General features: G+C 47.0%; 1 protein-coding gene across 5 annotated transcripts in view; it reads right to left on the bottom strand.

Moving 5' to 3' along the window:
* The window catches only part of BRPF3 (bromodomain and PHD finger containing 3), a 36058-nt gene that overhangs the window by 12212 nt on the left and 2934 nt on the right, over positions 1–20912 (bottom strand). For 4 of the 5 annotated variants that reach the window (XR_004438689.1, XR_004438688.1, XM_033216962.1 and 1 more), the window contains exons 2-9: positions 18835–20308; positions 15811–15967; positions 13203–13334; positions 10430–10558; positions 9818–10130; positions 8786–9088; positions 5962–6468; positions 2505–2598 (exon numbers count right to left, since the gene is read on the bottom strand). Coding sequence is in view for 3 of the 5 variants with exons in the window: in XM_033216962.1 (XP_033072853.1) it covers positions 2505–2598; positions 5962–6468; positions 8786–9088; positions 9818–10130; positions 10430–10558; positions 13203–13334; positions 15811–15967; positions 18835–20282 (3083 nt within the window). In the remaining 2 variants the exon portion in view is untranslated. The remainder of the gene's footprint in view (positions 1–2504; positions 2599–5961; positions 6469–8785; positions 9089–9817; positions 10131–10429; positions 10559–13202; positions 13335–15810; positions 15968–18834; positions 20309–20912) is intronic. The other variant, XM_033216963.1, reaches the window with a different exon arrangement.

The following is a 20912-nucleotide window of genomic DNA, read 5'->3' as shown; positions in this document are numbered from 1 at the left end:
TTAAGAAATTAAACTCTTGGAGCCTATCTGGGTTCAAAACCCAGCTCTTGTTAACAGTTCTGTAACCTTCAGCAAGTTACTTAACTTCTCTGAGGCTTACACTCCCCATGTGTTGTTGTAAAGATTAATGAATGAACACACATAGAGCTCTCAGTACAGCACATACCATGCATTCAATAAATAGCAGCTGTAGTTATTGTCATACGAAGGGTAGTAAATTTTAATGTCTTACTTAAAGTATTACAAACTGCTAATACTGTACTATAGAATGATGAGCTCTCAGAAGGATGAGCTCAATAAAATAGGATGCAACACCAAAAATAGGTCTGTATGTCCCTGATTTGTAGAAAAAAACACAACTGACTCAATCATGGCCTGCATTTCCGCCCTTTCTCCAAGTTACCCAGGCCTAAGGAGACAACCCAACCTACAATTATCTTATTTACTGATTTAACATCCATATCCATGAGAACAGACACCTTAGAAGATAATCTTCATGACAACAGGCACCTTAGCACAGTACCTGGCACACAGTAGGTGTTCAGTTATCAATATTTGAATGAGTGACCTATAGAAAGCACGTGTAGCACCAACCTGCTCAGAAAACCGTCAGAAAAGATAAACCAAGGGGCAAGTGAAAAAGGAGGTGTGGGGGATGGGTTAGTGATCAGTTCTTTCAAGATTATTTCTAATTCTGGGATTATATGATTCTGGTCTAATAAATAAGGTCTTCCCTTATGTACTTATTACCACAGTATGGGGGGAAAAAGAAAAACAACGCTTGCAGTTGAAGCCCTTGAATCTCCAAATTTTAAACCCTAAAATATTAATACACACTTCCTCCAAGGAGCCCCAGATAAATCAAGGGCATTGCACTGGAGTTCTGTAGAAAGGCAAACACACCACCTGAATCAGCAGGCTAACCAGAGCCTGGCCTTGCTTGCTCTTATGGCTCATAGCTGAAAAGAATGCCCGTCATAGACGAAGGGGCCAACACACACTCCACATTTAGTCAAAAGCTAAAAAAGGATAGTTTGATGGGTCCAATCCTACCCTGACCCCAACAAATTGGGCTTCCAGGTACCTTATCTTTGAAGGGAGTCAGGAACTTCAACCCAGGGCCAGGCCAGAAGCATCCTGTAAGATTATGAAATCTCTTTCTCTTTCCTGTGCCTGATAACTTTTTTCCATCTACTTTCCCTCTATCTCTGGAGGCTGCAATAGGAAGCTAGGGCAACTTTGAGGGTTGGCTGGGGGTAGGGGAATCGCAAAGAAACCACAGCAGGGAACCAGTCCAGGCCAACGAGTAGCTGGGGACCCCCTCAGCCCTACCAGTAGTCCCACAGCCCAGGCAGACTGAATGCCTAAAAGAACACATGCCCAGTCTGCCTTGGAAGCACTTCAAACACAAAGACATAGTCTTCTGGTGCTGCCCTGGGACCTTTCCTCCCCTACTCTGAACCTAAGATCCATTCAGCAGTCATGTGGTGGGGTCATGACATTAGCCTTCAGGACACGTCACTTTTCCTTTGTGGCACAAAGGGTTTCTCATTTCGAAGAGTCCCCCCCACCCTGGTGTCTTGCAGAACACCGAACACAGAACAGGGGCTCCATAAACTCTTGGGCCTGGAATAAACTTTAAGATTCTGGTCTGAGAAATCCTCCCTTCAGGTAAAAGAATGGGAAGAAGTCCATCCCTTTTCAGCTCAAGGATAGTAGAAGAGCTCTGGGGCCTTTGTCTGAATAAAACAGGCCAGACACGGTGGCTCACACCTGTAATTCCAGCACTTTGGCAGGCTGCAGCAGGCAGATCACTTGAGGTCAGGAGTTCAAGACCAGCCTGGCCAACATGGTGAAACCTCATCTCTACTAAAAATACAAAAATTAGTTGGGCATGGTGGCATGTGCCTGTACTCCCAGCTATTCAGGAGGCTGAGGCAGGAGAATCACTTGAACCCAGGAGGCGGAGGTTGCGGTGAGCCAAGATCGGGCCACTCCACTCCAACCTGGGTGGCAGAGCAAGAGTCCGTCTCAAAAGAAAAAAAAAAAAGGCAATTCTAAATTTCCTACTTGGTCATTTCATATACCTACACCACACCTCTATAAAGAGGCTATGACACCCCAAAAGGCAAAGAGCAAAACCAAGTCTTTAACAGGCTGGGTTGTCTAAGTATGTGTGTAGGGGCAGCAGGGGACTTTGGCTCAAATGTTAATTTCACTGAGCAATACGAGATTTAGCTTTCCCTATCCTCTAGAGTCCAAATTCAGTCCCACAAACCCTGTAAAGCATCAGCACTACTCTTCCTCTCTCAGATCAGACCTGAGAGTCAAGGGTCACCCTGTTTCCTAGGGACTCCCAGAGTTACAGATAAGAGGCCTCAGGAAATAGCAGGAGTGGGGGGAGAGAAAAAGGTAAGCAGGAAGAGGTTCAACCTGTAGCTGAATGGAGAGTAAAAGGAGGGGTGGCAGAGCTGCTGACAAAGCTTTGGGAAATGTGTTCTTACCTGCAAGCTTCAAATGCCAGTCCACCACTGAGACCCAAACTACATTCCGAGTCAGACCCGCTTTCGGTGTGTTTTCCAAAGCCGTTGGTCATGCCTGCCAAGGACACACACAGTGAGTCTGAGTGCAGAAATCCCCCTTCCCAACATATGCTACAGGGTGAGACAGCCACCTCAGGAGGGCTCAGTGAGGAGTGGAAAGGATGGCTATTCCTTTCCCTGTGAGAAATGGGTCTTGGGTGATAAAGAAGATATGATCAAGACAAAAGTCTGGGGGGAAATATTGCTGGCTAGGGCAAGGAGCAGACACTGCAATTTCCTTCCCATCCTTCTGCTTTTACTTTAAGGAAACCATAGCACACAGCTCACTCAGCTACTGTCATTTGGCTACACAGGGAGATACTAAGACTTCTCCCACCCTGGCTGGCTCACAAGTCCCTGGATTTGCTTCTAATTTCAAATCTCAATTATCAGGTAATCTTCTCTGCCTTTTTCAGGAGCCCACCTACCTTGCCTCTTCAGATAAACACTCACATAACCTATGCATCACATAGCTGGCAATAGCTAGTTTGATTCTTTGGGGGTCGTGTCAAGAGAGACTAGAGAAGGATAAGGGCCCTTTGTCAACCACACCCTGAGATACCTTGCAGGGCTAATCCGAATTGAGGATGGGGGTACTCTTCAGCAGAACTAAAGCAGCCCAGAACTTCCTGGGAGGGAGAGTCAGAACCTGGGGTTCTAGGCTGGGCTCTGAAACACAGGTTCCTTTTCTCTTTCTTTGAGGTCTCTTGACCCTCCTTTTGTGAAGTGAAGATAATACCTTACTTACTTACTATTCAGTATATATGAGAGAAGGTCTGTTTACAGTGGGGAGTCCTTCAGAGGCGAATGAAGGCTGTTTGGTCATCCCAGGTATGTGACCTTGAAGTGAAGGCTTCTACTCTCCTATCTATCCACACTTATTTTTCTATTTTTTGAGATAGGGTCTCGCTGTTGCCCAGGCTGGAGTGCAGTGGTGTAAACAAGGCTCACTGGGGCCTCAATAGCCTGGGTTCCAGTGATCCCCTGCCTCAACTTCCTGAGTAGCTGTGACCACAGGCATGCACCCTATGCCCAGGTAACTTTTTAACTTTGTGGAAACCAGGTCTTGCCATATTGCTCAGGCTGGTCTCGAGCTCCTGGGCTCAAGTAATCCTTCTACCTCAGCCTCCCAAAGTGCTGGGATTACAGGCATGAACCACTGTGCCTGGCCTTTATCTAATTGCCAACCACACTAAAAGTTCTATAATTCTAACAGCTGAGCCAAGAGGTGTGCAGAGATGGACCAGGCACCTGATTTGAAAGCTGTAAATTACAGACACCTTAACTAGAAAACTGTGAGGCAAGGCCCTTCTATAAGAGCAGGTGTCTGAGCCACAATGTCTATCCTGTGACCTGGCTCTGCCTCTAACATTATTACCACAAGTTAAATCACCGAAGCCATCTGTGTCTTGGGTGCCTCACTTATGAAGGATCAACACCTCTTTTTGTGAGATTCAACTAAGGTTGTGTAGAAGTATTCCTGAGTGCCAGGCAACTGGGATGGTGAGAGAGAGACAGGATTCTAGCAGTATCTCCAAGCAACAGGCCCCCTCAGGTTGGATGGGCCTCATGTACAGAGCTACTTCCCAATAGCAGGATCTCTCATTCTTTTAATGCAGTGTTCTCAGCACTGTATGGCTAAGCCTGATTCAGCTGAGAGGATGACAGTAACTGCTACCATCTACTGCTATATGCCAAGTGCTTTATAAAGGGTATTTCTAGTTCTTAGAACCCTGCAAGGTAAGTATCAGAAACCCCCTATTAGGAATAAGGAAACAGGCTCAGAGAAGTTAACTAATTTCCCTGTGGTTACACAGCCAGTAAGAAATTGGGGATTTGAGCGCAGGTATGCCTAACTCCAGGCCTTAGGCTCTTGCCTCTATATACCAACTTACTCCCCTGACACAGAAAAGTTTTGGCCAGATGAGATGGGAAGGTATTGTTGAAAACAAAATGTCAGGCAAGAGGACAGAAAAGCAACTGCTGGCCACACAGTCCAAAGTCACCACATAAAAGTACATGAGGGACACAAAGAGCAAAAGCCAAGAGCAGCCCTCCCTGCCAAGAAAGTGGGTCTTCCCTAACCCACCAAGACCTAAGTACTCTGCCCGGCTTCAAAGTCCTTCACATTCAGTACCATCTTACCGATCCAGTCTTGGCTCCTGATGCTCTGGGAAGCCCCTCTCTAAGCTGTCCCTCACAGAGATTCTGTCCTCCTCCTTGTTCCCACACACCCAGGCCTGAGGCCTTCATAACCATTCCTTGCCAGTCTGCCCTCATCCCACAGGGCCAGCTCAGGCCAACTCCTACAGCTCAAATTCCCTGAACACCTCTAGCAATGCTACCTCTCACCTGACAAATAACAACATACTGTTCACCACTGTGATTTCTCTACATTTTGAGAGACTCATTTGCCCAGTGGCCTGTGAACCTTCCAGAGCTGGAATTAAGTCTGACTTATTTTATTACTTCCCCACACCTACTCATGACTAGCTCTTGCTCTTGCTGGATGTATATGAAGAACACTTTAGGTGGGGCACGGTGGCTCACGCCTGTAATCCCATCACTTTGGGAGGCTGAGGCAGGTAAATCACTTGGGGTAAGGTGACCAGCCTGGCCAACAGGTGAAACCCTATCTCCACTTAAAAAAAAAAAAAAAATCTCTTTAGTAGTGGAACCTCCATTACCTACCTCTATCACCACCTCACCCCACTCCACCCCCTCTGCTGCAGCCAAACTGGTTCCCTCACTGTTCCTCAGACATGTAGGCATGTTCCCACCTCCATGGCCTATGTACTTTCTAGTCTATCTTTTTGGAATGTTCTTCCCCTAGACATACAAACAGCTCATGCCTTCAATTCCTTCAGATCTTTACTCAAACGTTACCTCCCTAGAAGACCTGGCCACCCTAAGACCACCCTAGCATTCCTTCCCTGCTAGATCTTTCTCCAAAGCTTCTAATACAAGATACAGTTTACTCATTTGCTTTTAATGTATTCCCCCATAAGAGAGGAGATTTTTGTCTGTTTTGCTCATTGATTTTTTCTACCAATGCCTAGAACGGTGCCTGACACAAATATTTGATGAATGAACTGAAATGAAGGTAGGAATCATTTTACTTTATACAACATTGCTTTACCATCAGGGCCAATGAGAGTCCCAGACACAATCTGGCTCTCTGGAAAATACCTGCTCAAAGCCTATTTCCCCTGGCTGCTACTCACATGCCAGGCCCAACTGTGAGCTATGGTGCCCTCAATGCTACTATTGCTGTCCAATGGGGCCATTAGAGAGATGGCCAATTGGGGAAGGTGCTGATTGGCAAGGCAAAGCAGAAAAGCAGATGTGAAGTATCAAGAGAAGTCACAGGCAGGGTCACCTGTCTCTTCCTCCTGCTGGGGGGACCTCTCCCCTTCGCTCTCACTACAGCTCCCGCTCCTTGGCCGCTTCCGGGAGTGGCGCTCATCCTCGATGCTGGCTGGAGAGGCAGGAGAGCCTGCCACACCATGGTCCTCGCCATTCTCCAGGGCCCTGTCTGGGCTTCTCTGTAGCTTAACCCCATTCTTGGCCTTCTTGAAGAGGACTGATGTGCGGCGACCCACACCACTAAGTGGGGTACCGCCCGGGGTGTCAGGGGTCATGAGGGATAGTCTGTTGATGCCATTGTCACTGAGCAAGCGTTGCAAAGGCTCACTCCCTAGCTGCAGCGGTGATTTTTCCAAGAGCTCATCTTCTTCCACCTTTCTGGGCTTTAGGAACCGGCTTGGAGGTTTGCTATCATTGATGGGTTTCAGAGTTGGGGGCTCCGGCGGGGATTCTTGCTCAGACAAGGAAGGTGCAGGCCCAGTGGGCTCCAGGGTTGGTGGAGGAGGCAGTTTGGAGTCATCTATTAGAAAAAAAGAGAACCTGCTTGAACATTTTAGAAAGAGTCTGCTCCTACAGGCTAGATACTGACACTGATAACCAAGGACCAAAAGCATGGGCTGTTATAAGGCTTGAGATGCATTCAAGGTTTTAGATCTAAAGCAAAGAGAAAGGAGGATTAGGTTTGTTTTTTTTCAGAGACAGGATCTTGCTCTGTTGACCAGGCTGGAGTGCAGTGGTCTGATCACAGAGCACTGCAACTGCAAACTCCTGGGCTCAAGTGATGATCCTGCCTCAGCCTCCAAAGTAGCTAGATCTACAAGTACACACCACCATGCCTGGCTAATTTTTTTAAAAAATTTTTGTAGAAACAGAGTCTTAGTATGTTGCCCAGGCTGGTCTCAAACTCCTGGCCTCAAACAATCCCCCTGCCTCTGCCTCCCAAAGTGCTGGGATCACAGCGATGAGCCACTGTACCCATCCCCAGGAGAAATAAGTTTTATCTACACTAGTAGTTCTCAACCCTGGCTGTGTGTAAGAATCACACAGGAAGTTTCTTAAAAATTCCAATGCCTAGGCTCCATCCCATACCAACTGAAACCAAATTTGTAACGATAGGCTATTTGTTTTTTAAAGCTTACCAGGTGAGTCTAATGAAGTGAGGATTGCAAACCATTGCTCTATACCCAAGAAAGTCACATGCTTAATCAATTAAATAGGTAAGTCTCAGCTTGACAGATTAGGTATCTACAATTCTCACTGGACTCAAGAGTTTTCTCATCTGTCAATCGATTTTATTTCACATCACCCAAATGACAGCAAGTACAGCATGCAGAAAAAGTTCAAAAATGTGAAAAACAGAGACCAAGTAAGTTAAATCAGTGGTTGCCAAACATGTCTGCTCACCTACCACCTTGAAACTTTTAAAAATTGAGACTTCCAGGCCAAAGCCCAGATATCCCTAACTGAATCTATGGGAGGTGAGGCTACGACATTTTTTTTTTTTTTTTTTTTTTAGTTTTCTAGGCGATGCTGTTGGCCTACTGGGCACAACTCTGCACTGCCACAGCCCCAGAAGTAGGGATACAAGTGGCATGCTGACTGTCACATGGGGAGTCCAGAGGAGTTACAATGGACACAAAAGCCTCTGATGTCAAATATGATCTCTCAGCCATGTCCCCATTCTCTGCCAACCTAAAATAAAATGGGCTGTTACCTACGATTGGGGCCCCTATCCATTGGAAGTAACTTCCAACCTTTTGAACTGTGTGTGTGACAGGCTCTCCCAACCTGTAGGCTCAGATCCGAAGGCAGGTATGAGGGAGACAATTCCATCCCCAGTGAAGGGGAAGAATGAGAAGTAGCTTAGCTTATAACGTTCCTGGGTTTCTGAGAATCACTTCCCCAGCTGTCTTTTCTTCTTTTTTGTCTTTTCTCAAGATTAAGAAAATCTGTGGAAACCAACTATCTTTTATAGTCTGGCCTCTCTACTTGAGATGGGCCTATAGATTCAGCCAAATGGGGTAAAAACCATGAGGTGGCTCAAAAGCCCGGGGTCTTTCCTTCTCTGCTATCCCCTCACACCCCAACCTAACCTGCTCTAAGAGTCTCTCCACATGATGATACAAGGTAGGCAGATATTTAACTGGTATGTACAATACGGCTGTATCAGGTGCAAAATACTGACATACTTAATTGGCTAATAAACAGCTGCTGGGCCGGGCGCGGTGGCTCAAGCCTGTAATCCCAGCACTTTGGGAGGCCGAGACGGGCGGATCACAAGGTCAGGAGATCGAGACCATCCTGGCGAACACAGTGAAACCCTGTCTCTACTAAAAATACAAAAAACTAGCCGGGCGAGGTGGCAGGCGCCTGTAGTCCCAGCTACTTGGGAGGCTGAGGCAGGAGAATGGCAGGAACCCGGGAGGCGGAGCTTGCAGTGAGCTGAGATCCGGCCACTGCACTCCAGCCTGGGCGACAGAGCAAGACTCCGCCTCAAAAAAAAAAAAAAAAAAAAAAAAAAAAAACAGCTGCTGGGTGGCAGCACCGGAAACTCCCCACAATCCAGCAACTAAATATCCACATCAGAGGCCTTTGGGAGCCCACTCCAATACAACAGCCAACATTTACTGAGATGGATAAATTTTGGTCTCTATTGATTATTAAATATTTTGAACATCATCCCTGCGTATACATGGAAATGTGACCCTTCCAAGGGCTTTTGCTTGCCCATAACTGTCAGATCTAAACTCAGAAAGGATACCCCATTATTAGATTTCAGCTTAGCCTTTATCTCTCTTTACCCTCCAACCCCCTGCCTGCCTGTGACTATCTCTCACCTCTGTCCCCATCGTCTTCTGGCTCCTCCTGCAAGGCCTGCTCCAGCACAGCTGCATCCCCCTGGGGCCCTGCTGGCAGCTCCCCATTGGATACTGTCTTGTTCAGTGATGGTGGCTGTGGTGGTGGCGGCTGTGCCAGCTTCTGCCGAAGGGCATTGATCTCCCGGCGTAGCAGGCGGACACGACGGGTGCGGGCCCCACTGGACCGCATGGCGCTCACCAGGTCCAGTTTCTCCAGCAGCTCCTTCAGCTGCACCTCTGGGGACAAATGGGCCCGGTTCTCTGGGATGAGGATGTTGTCCACTGCCAGGGAGAAGGGAGGACAGAAGGGGCTGAAGGACCTGCCCAGCACAGGGCAAGAGAAAGGGGCCGAATCCTTCGGATGCAAAACTCTCTCTTGGAATGCCTGGGCCAGCAGCTTCCAGCAGCGTCACTGTGGGCCTTGGCCCTGCAACACCACTGCCCAGAAGGCAGCCACAGGGACAAGGTCAGAATCTGGGAAACGTCTGCAGGAAGCAGTTCACAGTCACGATTATGGGCTCCATGGAGCAGGCATGAGGCAGCTTGGCAATACCCTGGCCTGAGTGACTGGCTGCTGCCATCGAGAAGCAGAGAGCAGGGACAGGCAGCGTGTGGGGCTCAGAGGCAATTCCATTTTTCTGGTCCTCCACCTGCAATCTTCTGAACGAGCCAGACACACACCAGCAATGCACTCTCCCTGTCCCATGCTCCAATGCCATACAGAGGAGATCCAAGAAAGGAAGACCTCTGATGAGGCTTTAAGCTTTTCAAACAGACCACTAGTACCTGATTCCCCTTTTCTACCACTTAAGAAGTGCTGAGTGCATTAGTTAAACTTTAACCCTTAGAACTATTCTAGCCACAAAGGTATACCTCAGTCTGTGCTCACCCTCAGCTTTGCTCCTGGAGTCTACCTATAGCCCCAAAGACCACCCTGATCCCTCACTCTGTAGACTCTGGTCCTGTGCCTCCTCCTGGCCCCTCTCCTCCCCACCCATCCAGGCCTCTCACCGTCTTCCCAGGAGAAGCGGTAAAAGTCTTCCAATTTGGGTGACTCGGGCAGGTGAGTGCCCCTCTCGGGGTCATAGCCGATGTTCTCTGCCTGCCGCCGGGCATGCCGTAGGATGGCCCCTCCCAGGTCCCGCAGGCGGACAGCTGCTCGGTGGAAAATTGTGTCTTTAGCATTATACTTCATGCAGTTGGTAACTATAAGGTTAAAGTCCTCCTCAAACTCCTCCAAGGTGCGGTACAGGTGGGACTCCAGCTTCCGCCTCATAGTAGAAAAATCCATTGGCTTGGATATGAATTCCAGGTAATCTGGAACCTAAACATATAAAACCTGTACAATTACAACAACCATTTACTAGCCAAACAGGCACACCCTTCACCAATACTCTTGGCCTCCTCAGTTTCTGATTTGGCCAAGCCAGGCTAACTCAGAGTCCTATGGTCCTGGCCCACCCTGGCCTGCTGACCCCTCATCAAGGGCAAGTCTACTAGCTTCGCCAGACCCACCCTCCTACCCCTGGTTTTGTACACCCTGTGGCCCAACTCCTTCCTACCCTACTCAGACCCTGTTCCAGTTCAGGAAGAATTTACTACTTGGAAAGTGGGGGAACTTGCCTCACTCAAGTTGACTGGTTCTGCGAAGATGTGTGCAGGATCCTTCTCCTGCAGCAGGTCCAGTGTTGTCCTCAACAGAACATTGAATGGCATCAACTCCAGCTCCATGGCAGCCTGTTGGACTTTGACCTGTGGGGAAGGTGGGGTGAGATCAGATCAGGACATCCCCTGCAAAACTGTGCTGAAACTTTTTCGTGATAGCTTGACTTTTACCAATCATGTACAACAAATTTTCATAGAATATTAAGCTGACCAGTATTAGGAGCTATCACCCAACCGTCAGCCTAGGAATAATGATATCAACAGCTACTATCTTATGATTGTTTCGTATGTACCAAACACCATACTAAAATTTACAGTAGCAATAATAATTATCATTACAATTACAATAATTAACACTTACTTACTTACTTAATATAGCCCTTACTAAATGCCAGGTAATGTTCTAAGCATTTTATGTAAAATAAATGAGTATATGAGGTAGGAACAGATGAGGTATTTTACAAAGAGGAAACTAAGGCACAGAATGACTAAATAACGGGCCTAAAGTCATAGCTAATAAGGAACGGAGTTGGAATTTAGTACCAGACAGTGGTTCCACAGTAAGTGCTCTTGACCATTATGCCACACTAACTCTATACTTGTATTACCTCTATTAATCATCACGATAACCCTGAAACAAAAATTATTATCCCCATTTTACAAATATAGATCAGAACAAGGATCACTAAGGACTCAAAGAAAAAAAATACAAATTAAAAATATATATATATGGAATCTGAGGATTAGAGAGAGCATGATGCAAGAGTTATTAGTCTAAGGTTATCTGGCTAGAAAAGAATAGTGATAGGATTTGAACCCAAGTCTGACTAGTCCAAGGGACACGATGATGTAAAATGTGCTTGAACCAGAATTTCCCATTCAGTGTGCTGAGATACTGATTCCATCAGCCCTTGGAGCATCTGGGTCAGCATGGGGTCACCAGGGCCTCCAGGCTTGCCCCCGCAAGTGGCAAGCAGCTTCATATATTTACAGTAGTATGCTATACAAATGCTATTTTCTACATATGCCCTAATGTGAAAAGTTGGGAGGCCACAAATTAAGACAATAGAAAATTCCCACCTTTTGGCTATATTAAAACAGGCCTGCCTACTTCCTCAGGACCAGGGCCTTCTTCTCTCTCTCATTTCTCTGAACCAGAGATGAGATAAGAAGTTCAGCTGTGGGATCATGCCTGGGATAGCACAGACATTTTGAACCCTTGAAGAAGGTCCTGAGATGTCCTCCATGGCCATCCATGGTAAATATGGCATAAGCTGCCCAGGCTATGAGGTGGAAACTCAGGCTACTGGCCTGCTAGAAAAGGAGTTGTGCTAAGGCTGAACAATGAATTAGAATTTGGAGAAAGAGAAAGAAACATCGTTTTTTCCCCCCCTTTTTATGGAGAACAGGTCTTGCTTGTTGCCCAGGTTCGTCTCAAACTCCTGGACTCAACCTATCCTCCTGCCTCTACTTCCCTAAGTGCTCGGATTACAGGCATGAGCCACTGTGTCCGGCAAGAAAGGAACATCTTTAACCCGGGCCTCTGAAGCATGTGAGTGACAGCTGCTATTCCTAGCCCAGAGAGAACAGTTTTGGCTTTTCATCTACTCAATTAATAGTATTTGCGCTGGGCACGGTGGCTCAAGCCTGTAATCCCAGCACTTTGGGAGGCCGAGATGGGCGGATCACGAGGTCAGGAGATCGAGACGATCCTGGCTAATACGGTGAAACACCGTCTCTACTAAAAAGTACAAAAAAAAACCTAGCCGGGAGAGGTGGCGGGCGCCTGTAGTCCCAGCGACTCGGGAGGCTGAGGCAGGAGAATGGCGTAAAGCCGGGAGGCGGAGCTTGCAGTGAGCTGAGATCCAGCCACTGTACTCCAGCCTGGGCGGCAGAGCGAGACTCCGTCTCAAAAAAAAAAAAAAATAGTATTTGCTCTCTGCCATGTGCAGTAGACACTGCAGGGAAGCAAAAAATTGATGATGATAATAATAATGACAGCAGCTGACACTTCTCTGTCACTATGTGCCAGGCACTGTTCTAAATTCTTTACATAGACTAAGCCTTCTAATCCTCAAAACAACCTTAGGTTGTAGGCTCTATAATTACCCCCATATTCCAGGTGAGAAAACCGATGTATTAAGCGATTAAAGAACTTGCTTAATGTCACACAGGTAGTAAGTAGAAGAGGCAGGATTTAAACCCAGGAAGTCTGGGCCATAGCTCGTGTTCCTAAACCACTATGTTACACTACCTACCTCAACATTTCCTATGCTCAGGGGCTTAAAATCTCCTAGAACGGAGGATAAATAGAAAATTTAAATGATTCAAGACCATAAGTGTTTAAGGGTCAAGTGGGAACCCTCAGAAGTTCCCAGGCCAGAGGCTTTCAACTGATGATGCCCATTAGAATGGCCTAAGAAGCTTTCCAAGATCCTCAAGGCCAGGCTCCCTCTGAGACTTCCTGAATCAGAAATTCCAGGGACGGGCCCAGGCATATGATATTAAGCTTATGCTTGAGACCACCGGGAGCTGAAACCCAAAATATAGAAACCATCAGTAGCACCACAGCTAATACAAAGTAGGCAGCTCTTGGAGCCTACAATCCTGGGTAGGGAGGGGAGAAAGAAAGCTAACAAAAGGCAGGGGCTCCCAGATTTCCCAATACTAGACTAATAGTGGGAGAAAGTGACCTTGAACTAGGGCTCTAGGGCTGGGGGCTCCTCCTTACCTGCTCCCGTTTGAGCTTCTCTCTCTTCCGAATCAGCTCAATCAGCAGCCGTGCCCGCTCCAAGTCATGCCGGAGCTTCTGCCAATACTTCAGCTCTTCCTTCACTGCACTTGTCTTCTCATCTTGCTCTCGCTGAAGGAAGGAAGAGAAGAGGGACTAGGAACCTCCTTCTTGCAAAAGTCCTCTCCCTGTTCACACCTCCTGGGGCTGCAGCAGGTAAAAGTCTTGTCCCCTTCCTTGACCCACAGTTCCAAGAGCCCTTCCACCCTTCTCTACCCCATGCCTTCTTCCTGAGCTGCCCCAGTATTATAGCACTGTTTCTTCATTATAAAGCAATAACCTTTGCTGGAGTAGGATCTGGGACTACTTCCCCCTACCCCCAGGTATACCAGAGAGCAGCTATGGCCCTTTGGGTCAGAAAGAATTTCATAAGAAAACTGACCTCAGGGGTGAAAAGAATTTCACCCTAGAGCTTTCACTTGGCTAGAAAACAAAGTGAGGTTCTTACTATAAGCTTGAACATACTTTGGTAAAACAACAACAAACAAATTATGATTCCTGCCCTAGAAAAGATTACAGTTGGAGTCAGGGGAAGGGAAGAGACCTAGAGCTTGAAGCACAAGGGCCTATTAGCATAAAGATAATAAAAACTAATAATATAAATGCTAAGAGGATACAAAATAGAAGATCTGAGTAGGTGGAGGTTAGATCAGAGAAGCTTCCTGGTGAAGAATCTTACTAGAGTTTTACATATAGGTAGGTGACAGACATGGATGGACAAAGTAGTAAGGAAGGTCTCTCCTGGAACCAAAGGGATGAAAGGGGTAGAAATGTAGAGGCAGAATTAGTGATTCTTTGCTTAGTAAGCAAAACAGGCTGGCCAGAACAGAGATGCTGGAGAACTACAAAAGCCAAGGATACAGCTAAGAAGAAGCTTCAAATGTAAGGCAAAAGAGCCTTAACTTCGCCTGCCTAGAAAGAGGAGTATACTCTGGAAGAGGAAGTCAGAGAATGGAAGAGCAGGACATTGCTCACCTAGGCCTTGCTCCTCTCCATAGTCAGACATTCCTGCCCCAAAACCAAGCTTATAAAATCAAGAAGTAGGCCTTTCCCCAAAGGACAGATCCCCACCAATGTCCCTGCCAAGCACACCTGCCAGATGTCGGCAGCACCCTCCCTCTACAACCTCTTGGCCATGGAGGATCCCAACAGCATGTGAATAAGAAACTACCAGTTGTAGAGCAAAGAAAGAATTAGAGGCTAGAGATCACCTAGAAAGCTATTGCTGAGATTAAGAGGGCATGGATGAGCAGGAGAGCTGCAGAATGAAGACAAAAAACCATGTTGAAAAAGCCCCCAAAGCAGCTTAACGGATGAACAACAGTGGCCCATTAGGGAGTAAAGAGTCAAAAGTAACTCCAAGGTGGGGAACTCTTGATATGAGTCAGGAGGGAGGGGAGAGCCATAATGATGGGAAAATAATTTACTGAGAGAAAAAAGATAATTAATGTCCAATATTTGAGTTATAAGTTAACCACATCCACATGGAAACGTCCCTGAGGGACTGATGGCAGAAAAAAGGGATGAGGACAAGACAAAAAGCCTGGAGCTGCTATTATACAGTTATTGTCAATTATGAGAGTGGACATGTTCTCCAAGCAAACAAGCAGATAACAGAGCCACTGGGAATGTTACCATTAAAGAGCAAGAAGTGGGATCAGCATAGGGTACAGTCAGAGAGGTAGAAGCAGCAGGAAATGGTATCACAGAGAACCTCTTAGACAAAGTGATTTGTAGTGTCAAATGCAGCCCAATGATTAATCAGGTGAGAATATAAGGAAACACTTCCTGGGACAAGGTAGCTGATGTTTTAGGGGAGGCTTCAGTGAAGCAAGTGGACCAAAAGGTTCAAGGGGGGCCAGATTCAGGCTTATACTTCAGGAGTTTAGTTACAAAAGGCAAAAGTGAGATCAGACAGAATGCAGAAGGCACCAGACTCACATAAACCTTTGCTTCATCTCTGGAGCAGCAGTGTGGGAACACTTAAAGGCAGAAGGAATAGAACAGGTAAAGGGGGAGAAAGAACTAAATAGCTCAAATAAGGGAAATTAGGAGCAGAAAACATTAAACATGCAGCAAACTCCAGTTGCTAATGGCTAACAGCCACCGCAATTGGACAGGCTGTGTGCTACAACTTAGATTGTAAATTTGTGTATTTACTATGAAACATTTTTTGGCAGATGGCAGCATAATGTCTTGAGGAAAGGGCGCCTTTTCCTAATTAACACAATGTGGCCACCCTGGCTCTCATTCAGCCTACTTCTTGCTTTCTGCCACATCTAGAGGATTTCCCCCACATACATGGAAAGCTGGGCGTGCTCTCCACTCTCCCCTAGAATTCTCTACAAAGTCAAGCCTCATCCATTCAGAAGGAGTTGCTTGAAGATCTCTGTAGCGCTGGGGGTTGTTCCTGGGATGGGCCACCCAGACAGGTAGGCAAAGGCTCCATGGAGGGATCAAGGAGGGATGCCAGCCCCACCCCAACCACCATTCCTTTTCCTTCACTCTCCACCTCCCTCTACTAGTCTCAAATCACCACTGCACCTACCTGCTCAGCGTTTCTTTGGGACTGCAGATGGGAGTGCAGGCGCCGGATAAGAGGGACACCATTCCGTGCCTGCCGCTTCAACAGCCAATAGTTGTGAAGCCGCTGCATAAACTGGTTTTTCCTCTGAAAGGAGAGACCACTACAGATCTTGTTCAACCTTGAGTAGAGGCACATGGAAGTGAAAGACAGGGTCAGTAGGCAGCCCAAATTATAGCCCATGCATCCTATCCAGACCCTGGTTCATTTCTGAACCTTATACAGGAAGACAGAATAAAATGGCCAAATACCTCACCTCAGAGAAAAGCTTGAAAAGGACAGTAAAGTTAAGCAGCTCAGATTCAGCATGAGGTATTTCATTTGCTTTTCCACCTCTTGCCTTGCAGTCCTAATCCTCCAAAAGAATCCTCTCCCAGAACCCCGTTTCCTATGGTCCTAGACTTCTTCGTTCCAGGTATGGACTGAGAAACAAGCCTATGCCTCAATACCCCCACCCTCCTCTTATAAAAGCAGTGAAAGGGAACAGGAACTTGGGTAAGCTATGGTTAATGTGGCCACTATTTCCTGCCTTCTGCGGCTGAGGGTCCCATCAAACCAGGGAGTAGCCCACAACCAGGCTGAGCCCAATGCAACCCCTTAGAGTTGTTTGACCTCTGGTTTTTCATGGTATAAACCTCAGCAGCCTAAAAATGTTGTTTAATTTTGAACCAAATGAAAAAAAAAATGGATCTAAAGATGTAAGAGGATGGGAAATGTGAAAATGCAGCTGGCTAAACTACTCAAAAGTCTTAAGGTTAGGGTTTAAGCCAGTAACTCCTTGGGGGAGGAAAAGGGATAGGAGAGGAACTAATGCAAGCCTATAATATGTCTTTAATATCCATATTGCAAGGTGGGTATCATTATCACCATGTCACAAAAGATGGAAAGGCAGCATAGGAACAGAAGCTGAATAAACTGTCAAAGTAACTAATGCAGCTAATAAGATGGTGGATCTGGGTTGGACCTGAATCCACGATCTCTCTGCTATACCATGGTACATCCCCAGACTGGTTATCCACAGGGTAAGCAAGGCCTCAGTGCTCCTGTGATGTTTCCTCTCCTTTTTTCTCTTCATGCCACTCCATTGACACAAAGATAAGCACAGCTAAATAAGCTGAAACCTTAGAAGGATGGGTATGTTGGGCAGGACATTGCTCACCTAGGCCTTGCTCCTCTCCACAGTTAGATATTCCTGCCCCAAAGCCAAGCTTATAAAATCAAGAACTAGGCCTTTCCCCAAAGGAGAGATCCCGACCAATGTCCATGCCAAGCACACCTGCCCAGATGTAGGCAGCACCCTCCGTCTACAACCTCTTGGCCATGGAGGATCCCAACAGCATTTGTGCAGGTAGGGAAAAGAATAGTAATAATAAAATAGCAGCAGCAGCAGCAGCAGCCACCATTTATTGAGCACTTACTATTTGCCAGACACTGTGCTAAGTGCTTTACTTATATTATCTCATTTATTTCTCACAACAGCTCTATGTGGTGGGTTCATTTACAAATAAACTAAGGCTTAGCACAGTTAAACAACTTGCCAAAGGTCACACAGGTACTAAGTGATAGAAATGGGTTTCAAATGTCGGTCTGGTTCTTAGTCAGCAAGCTCTGCTGGCCCCAGCAAGAGGCATCTAGAACAACCTACATGTCAACCAAATATTCTAGCCTCAGGGTAAAACCTCCCTACAGATGGGAACTAAGCATCCACCCACTTACCTCAGGAAAAAGAATAACCTAGAACAGCTCTGTGACTAGAAAACACATTCAGAGTCACTGAAATTCTAACTTGGGTAATAGCTGGCATTAAGAGCCTCCCCCTTCCGATCTTGCACTTATATCTTCTTCCCAGCCTGGCAAGTCTGGTTGCCTATTCATAGCTCTCATACAACTCTTTCCCCAGCACTCCTTTCTCTCTACGCTTCTCATCAAGAGAAATGGACTACAGGAATGCAACCTAGAGGCATCATGAGACCCAGCTCTTGTGGTATAGGGTCTGTCACTTTCCACCTGGTTCCATCCCTTAGAACAGGACATGGCATGTATTAAGTGCTCAATAAAATAAATCATTGAATGAATAAAGGAGTGAACAACTTTACCTCCCGTGTTCGCAGTTTCTTCATCTGGGGGTGTGGGAGAAGGTGCAAGGACTACATCAGATGAACAATCTCCAAGACTCCTTCCTGCTCTAACAGTGTATACTGTTTAATGAACACCACCCAAGATAAGCCTCTGCTAGGAAATCTTCCCTATTCTATTGCTTCTCTGCTAAGCTCCCATCCCTCCAATGGCTCCAGATGCCTCTCTGATATTTTAAAACAGGTACCATGGGCTCTCCACAGACTCAATGGGGGTCCACAGAGCTTAGCTACACAGCTGAACTGAATGATCCTCTTATCCCTAAATCTAAAGCTTCAAGAGGAGGAATACCATGTTCTCTCCACACCACCACCGCCTCATACCCAGGACAGAAGTTGCTGGACAGCAGATGGCCATGCCAATCCTCTGAAACAGTGGTTCTTCACTGGGTAATTAGTTCTACCCTCCCCAAGTGTTTTTGAAAACATGTGTGAGGAGTGTTTGAGGTTGTCACAAAGACCAGGCAATGGGGGAGAGGATGCAAATGGCATTTACAAAGACCAGGGATCCTAAACATCTAGAAACATACAGGACAGTTCTAATAATGAAGAATTATCCTGTCCAAAATGTCACTTAGAGCCCCTATTGAAAAATACTGTCTAAGATATCCTGTCACCTGAGTTTCTAAGTAACTTAAGTGTTTTATTTCACTTTGAACTAAAGGAAATACATTACTCTGAGGGCACAATCAAAACCACAAACCAGGCCAGGTGAGCCTGGGGTCAAAAAAAAAAGTTTAAATTTGGGGAAGAGAATCGTGTCCAACTGTGTTTAGGGAAGGCCTGGCACAGGGCCAACACCAACCCAAAAAGAAACCATGAGTCCCTAAGGAGCGCTTCTGGGCATGCTTACCTGTAAGAGGGTATCTGTGGCACAGTGACCAGGGGGAGAGTGGAGGGTGTGTCTAGGCCTGCTTCCTCTGGCTCTTTCTTGATCTTCTGCTTCAAACTCATCTTGTTCTTCTTGGGCACTCCCTTGAGGGGGCCACTTACCCCGCCTTGGCCTTCCTGTTCCTCTTCCTCCACTTCTTCTTCTTCTTCCTCCTCTCCATCACCCTCCTTTAGCCCTTCCTCATCGCCAGTCTCACTGATGCTTCTAGGGGAGTCACCCTTCCTCCGAGCAGTGGCAGCACTTGGTGGCGAGTGGGCCTCACAGTAGGCAGTCTTGCGCACTGTAAAGATGGTGCCATTGAGGCTGGTTTCGCGCATGGGCTCAATCTTCATGAAGAGCCCAGCCCGCTGTGCACATGTCACGTGGAATGCTGTGTAGCAGTTCACTTTATGGCACTGGATGGCTGCACCTAGCCCTTTCTGCTTGCAGATATAGCAGGTTAGTTTCCAGCGGGCAGGCGGGATATTGTCAATGCCCTCGATAGGTTCCAAGAACACGGTGTTAGCAAAGCAGACTTCAGGGATCCAGATGGCACACACCACATGGGCCCAGTGCCCATCACTGGTCTGTTTGAAGGCGCCACCCTTATTAGGGCAAAGGACGCAATCCACAGGCCGGGAGGGAGACTGCAGGCAGCAGCGGCATAGCCACTGACCCTCAGGGATGTAGGGGACGCCATAGCACTCCTGGTGTACTGCCAGGTTGCAGATGTCACAGAAGAGAATAACGTTGCTATTATGACATTCATCATCCAGGCACACACAGCAGAAAGCATCTTCATCGATGAGTGACTGTTGGGCCCCACTGCTGCGACTCTCCAAGTATGACTCTTTCTCAAGCCGGTCTACCAACAGCTCAAAGGTGTCTGCAGACACCAAACTGTGCCCATCTACTCGCCGCTTTTCATTCACCATGTCCAGCCAGGCAAGGTCCTCCTCATCCATGTCATACTCTACCTCTGCATCCAGGTCTTCAGGTGGCTTCTCAATGTAGCGATAGTAGGCAGCAGGCAGCGGGGGTGCTTCTGGCTGGATGCCTGAGTCCACCATCCGGAAGCTAGGCTGTGGGAGGTGGAAGGAAGTACCAGATGCATGCTTGGAGCAGGATTCCTTCTTTTTGCCCTTGGATGAGGGTTTCTTGGACTTGCCAGGGAACTGAGGCTGTTCACTGTTTTCCTTGTTACTATTGCATTCGGTGATATCCTGGGCAGTTAGCTCATCCTCAGTGATGATTTTGAGTGGGTCATAGATGCTGATACGATGCAGGCGTCCATCAATGTCTACCTCGACAATCCGCTGGGCCTGGGCATATGTTAGGGTCTCCCGGGTGGGTGAGCACTTCAGACTGTAGGGGGACGGGGAGCGCCGGCCCTCGGCATTCTGCCGGGACTTCCGACGAGGCTTCCTCATGGCACCTGGGGACTGAGAGGACAGGCCTAAGGAGAGAAGGCCAGGAGACTATGAGTTGGATGCCCTTAAGCACCCATTCATCCTCCTATATGATCAAGCATCCACCAAGAGGACTGGCTTTTCCCTCTGTCTGAACAACCTGCCCCTCAGGCATCCACATGGCTTGCTCCTTCACCTCTTTTGAGTCTTCCACTTCTTCAAGTGAACAACACTACTCAGTGAGACCTTCTCTGACCACTTCATCTAAAATTGCAAATCCTTTTCCTCCACCAGCAATCTACCTTTCATTCTGCTTTATTTTTCCCTTTAACACTCATCATCTTATACCATGCTACATAATTTATCTACTACTACGTTTACTGTTTCCTTCCTTCCACTAGAATGCAAGCCCCTTGAGGGGAAGAATTTTTGTTTGTCTTGTTCACTGCTGTATCCCCAGTTCCTGGAATAGTGCTTGGCTCCTAAGTAAACACTCAATAAGTATTAGTTGAATGAAAGGAGAAATCAAACACACACGATCCCTGCCCTCAAGAAGCCCTGTCTAACTGAAAAGACAGAAAAGTAAACAGATTATTACAGTGTAACATGGGGAAAGATCTAAATGTTCTAATGATGTACATAAAGCTGTGC

This window comes from Trachypithecus francoisi, unplaced genomic scaffold (assembly GCF_009764315.1).
Source record: "Trachypithecus francoisi isolate TF-2019V2 unplaced genomic scaffold, Tfra_2.0 Lachesis_group10, whole genome shotgun sequence".
Taxonomy (NCBI): domain Eukaryota; kingdom Metazoa; phylum Chordata; class Mammalia; order Primates; family Cercopithecidae; genus Trachypithecus; species Trachypithecus francoisi.
Note: the sequence above shows the minus strand (reverse complement) of the source record. Positions and strands in the feature narration are given on the sequence as shown.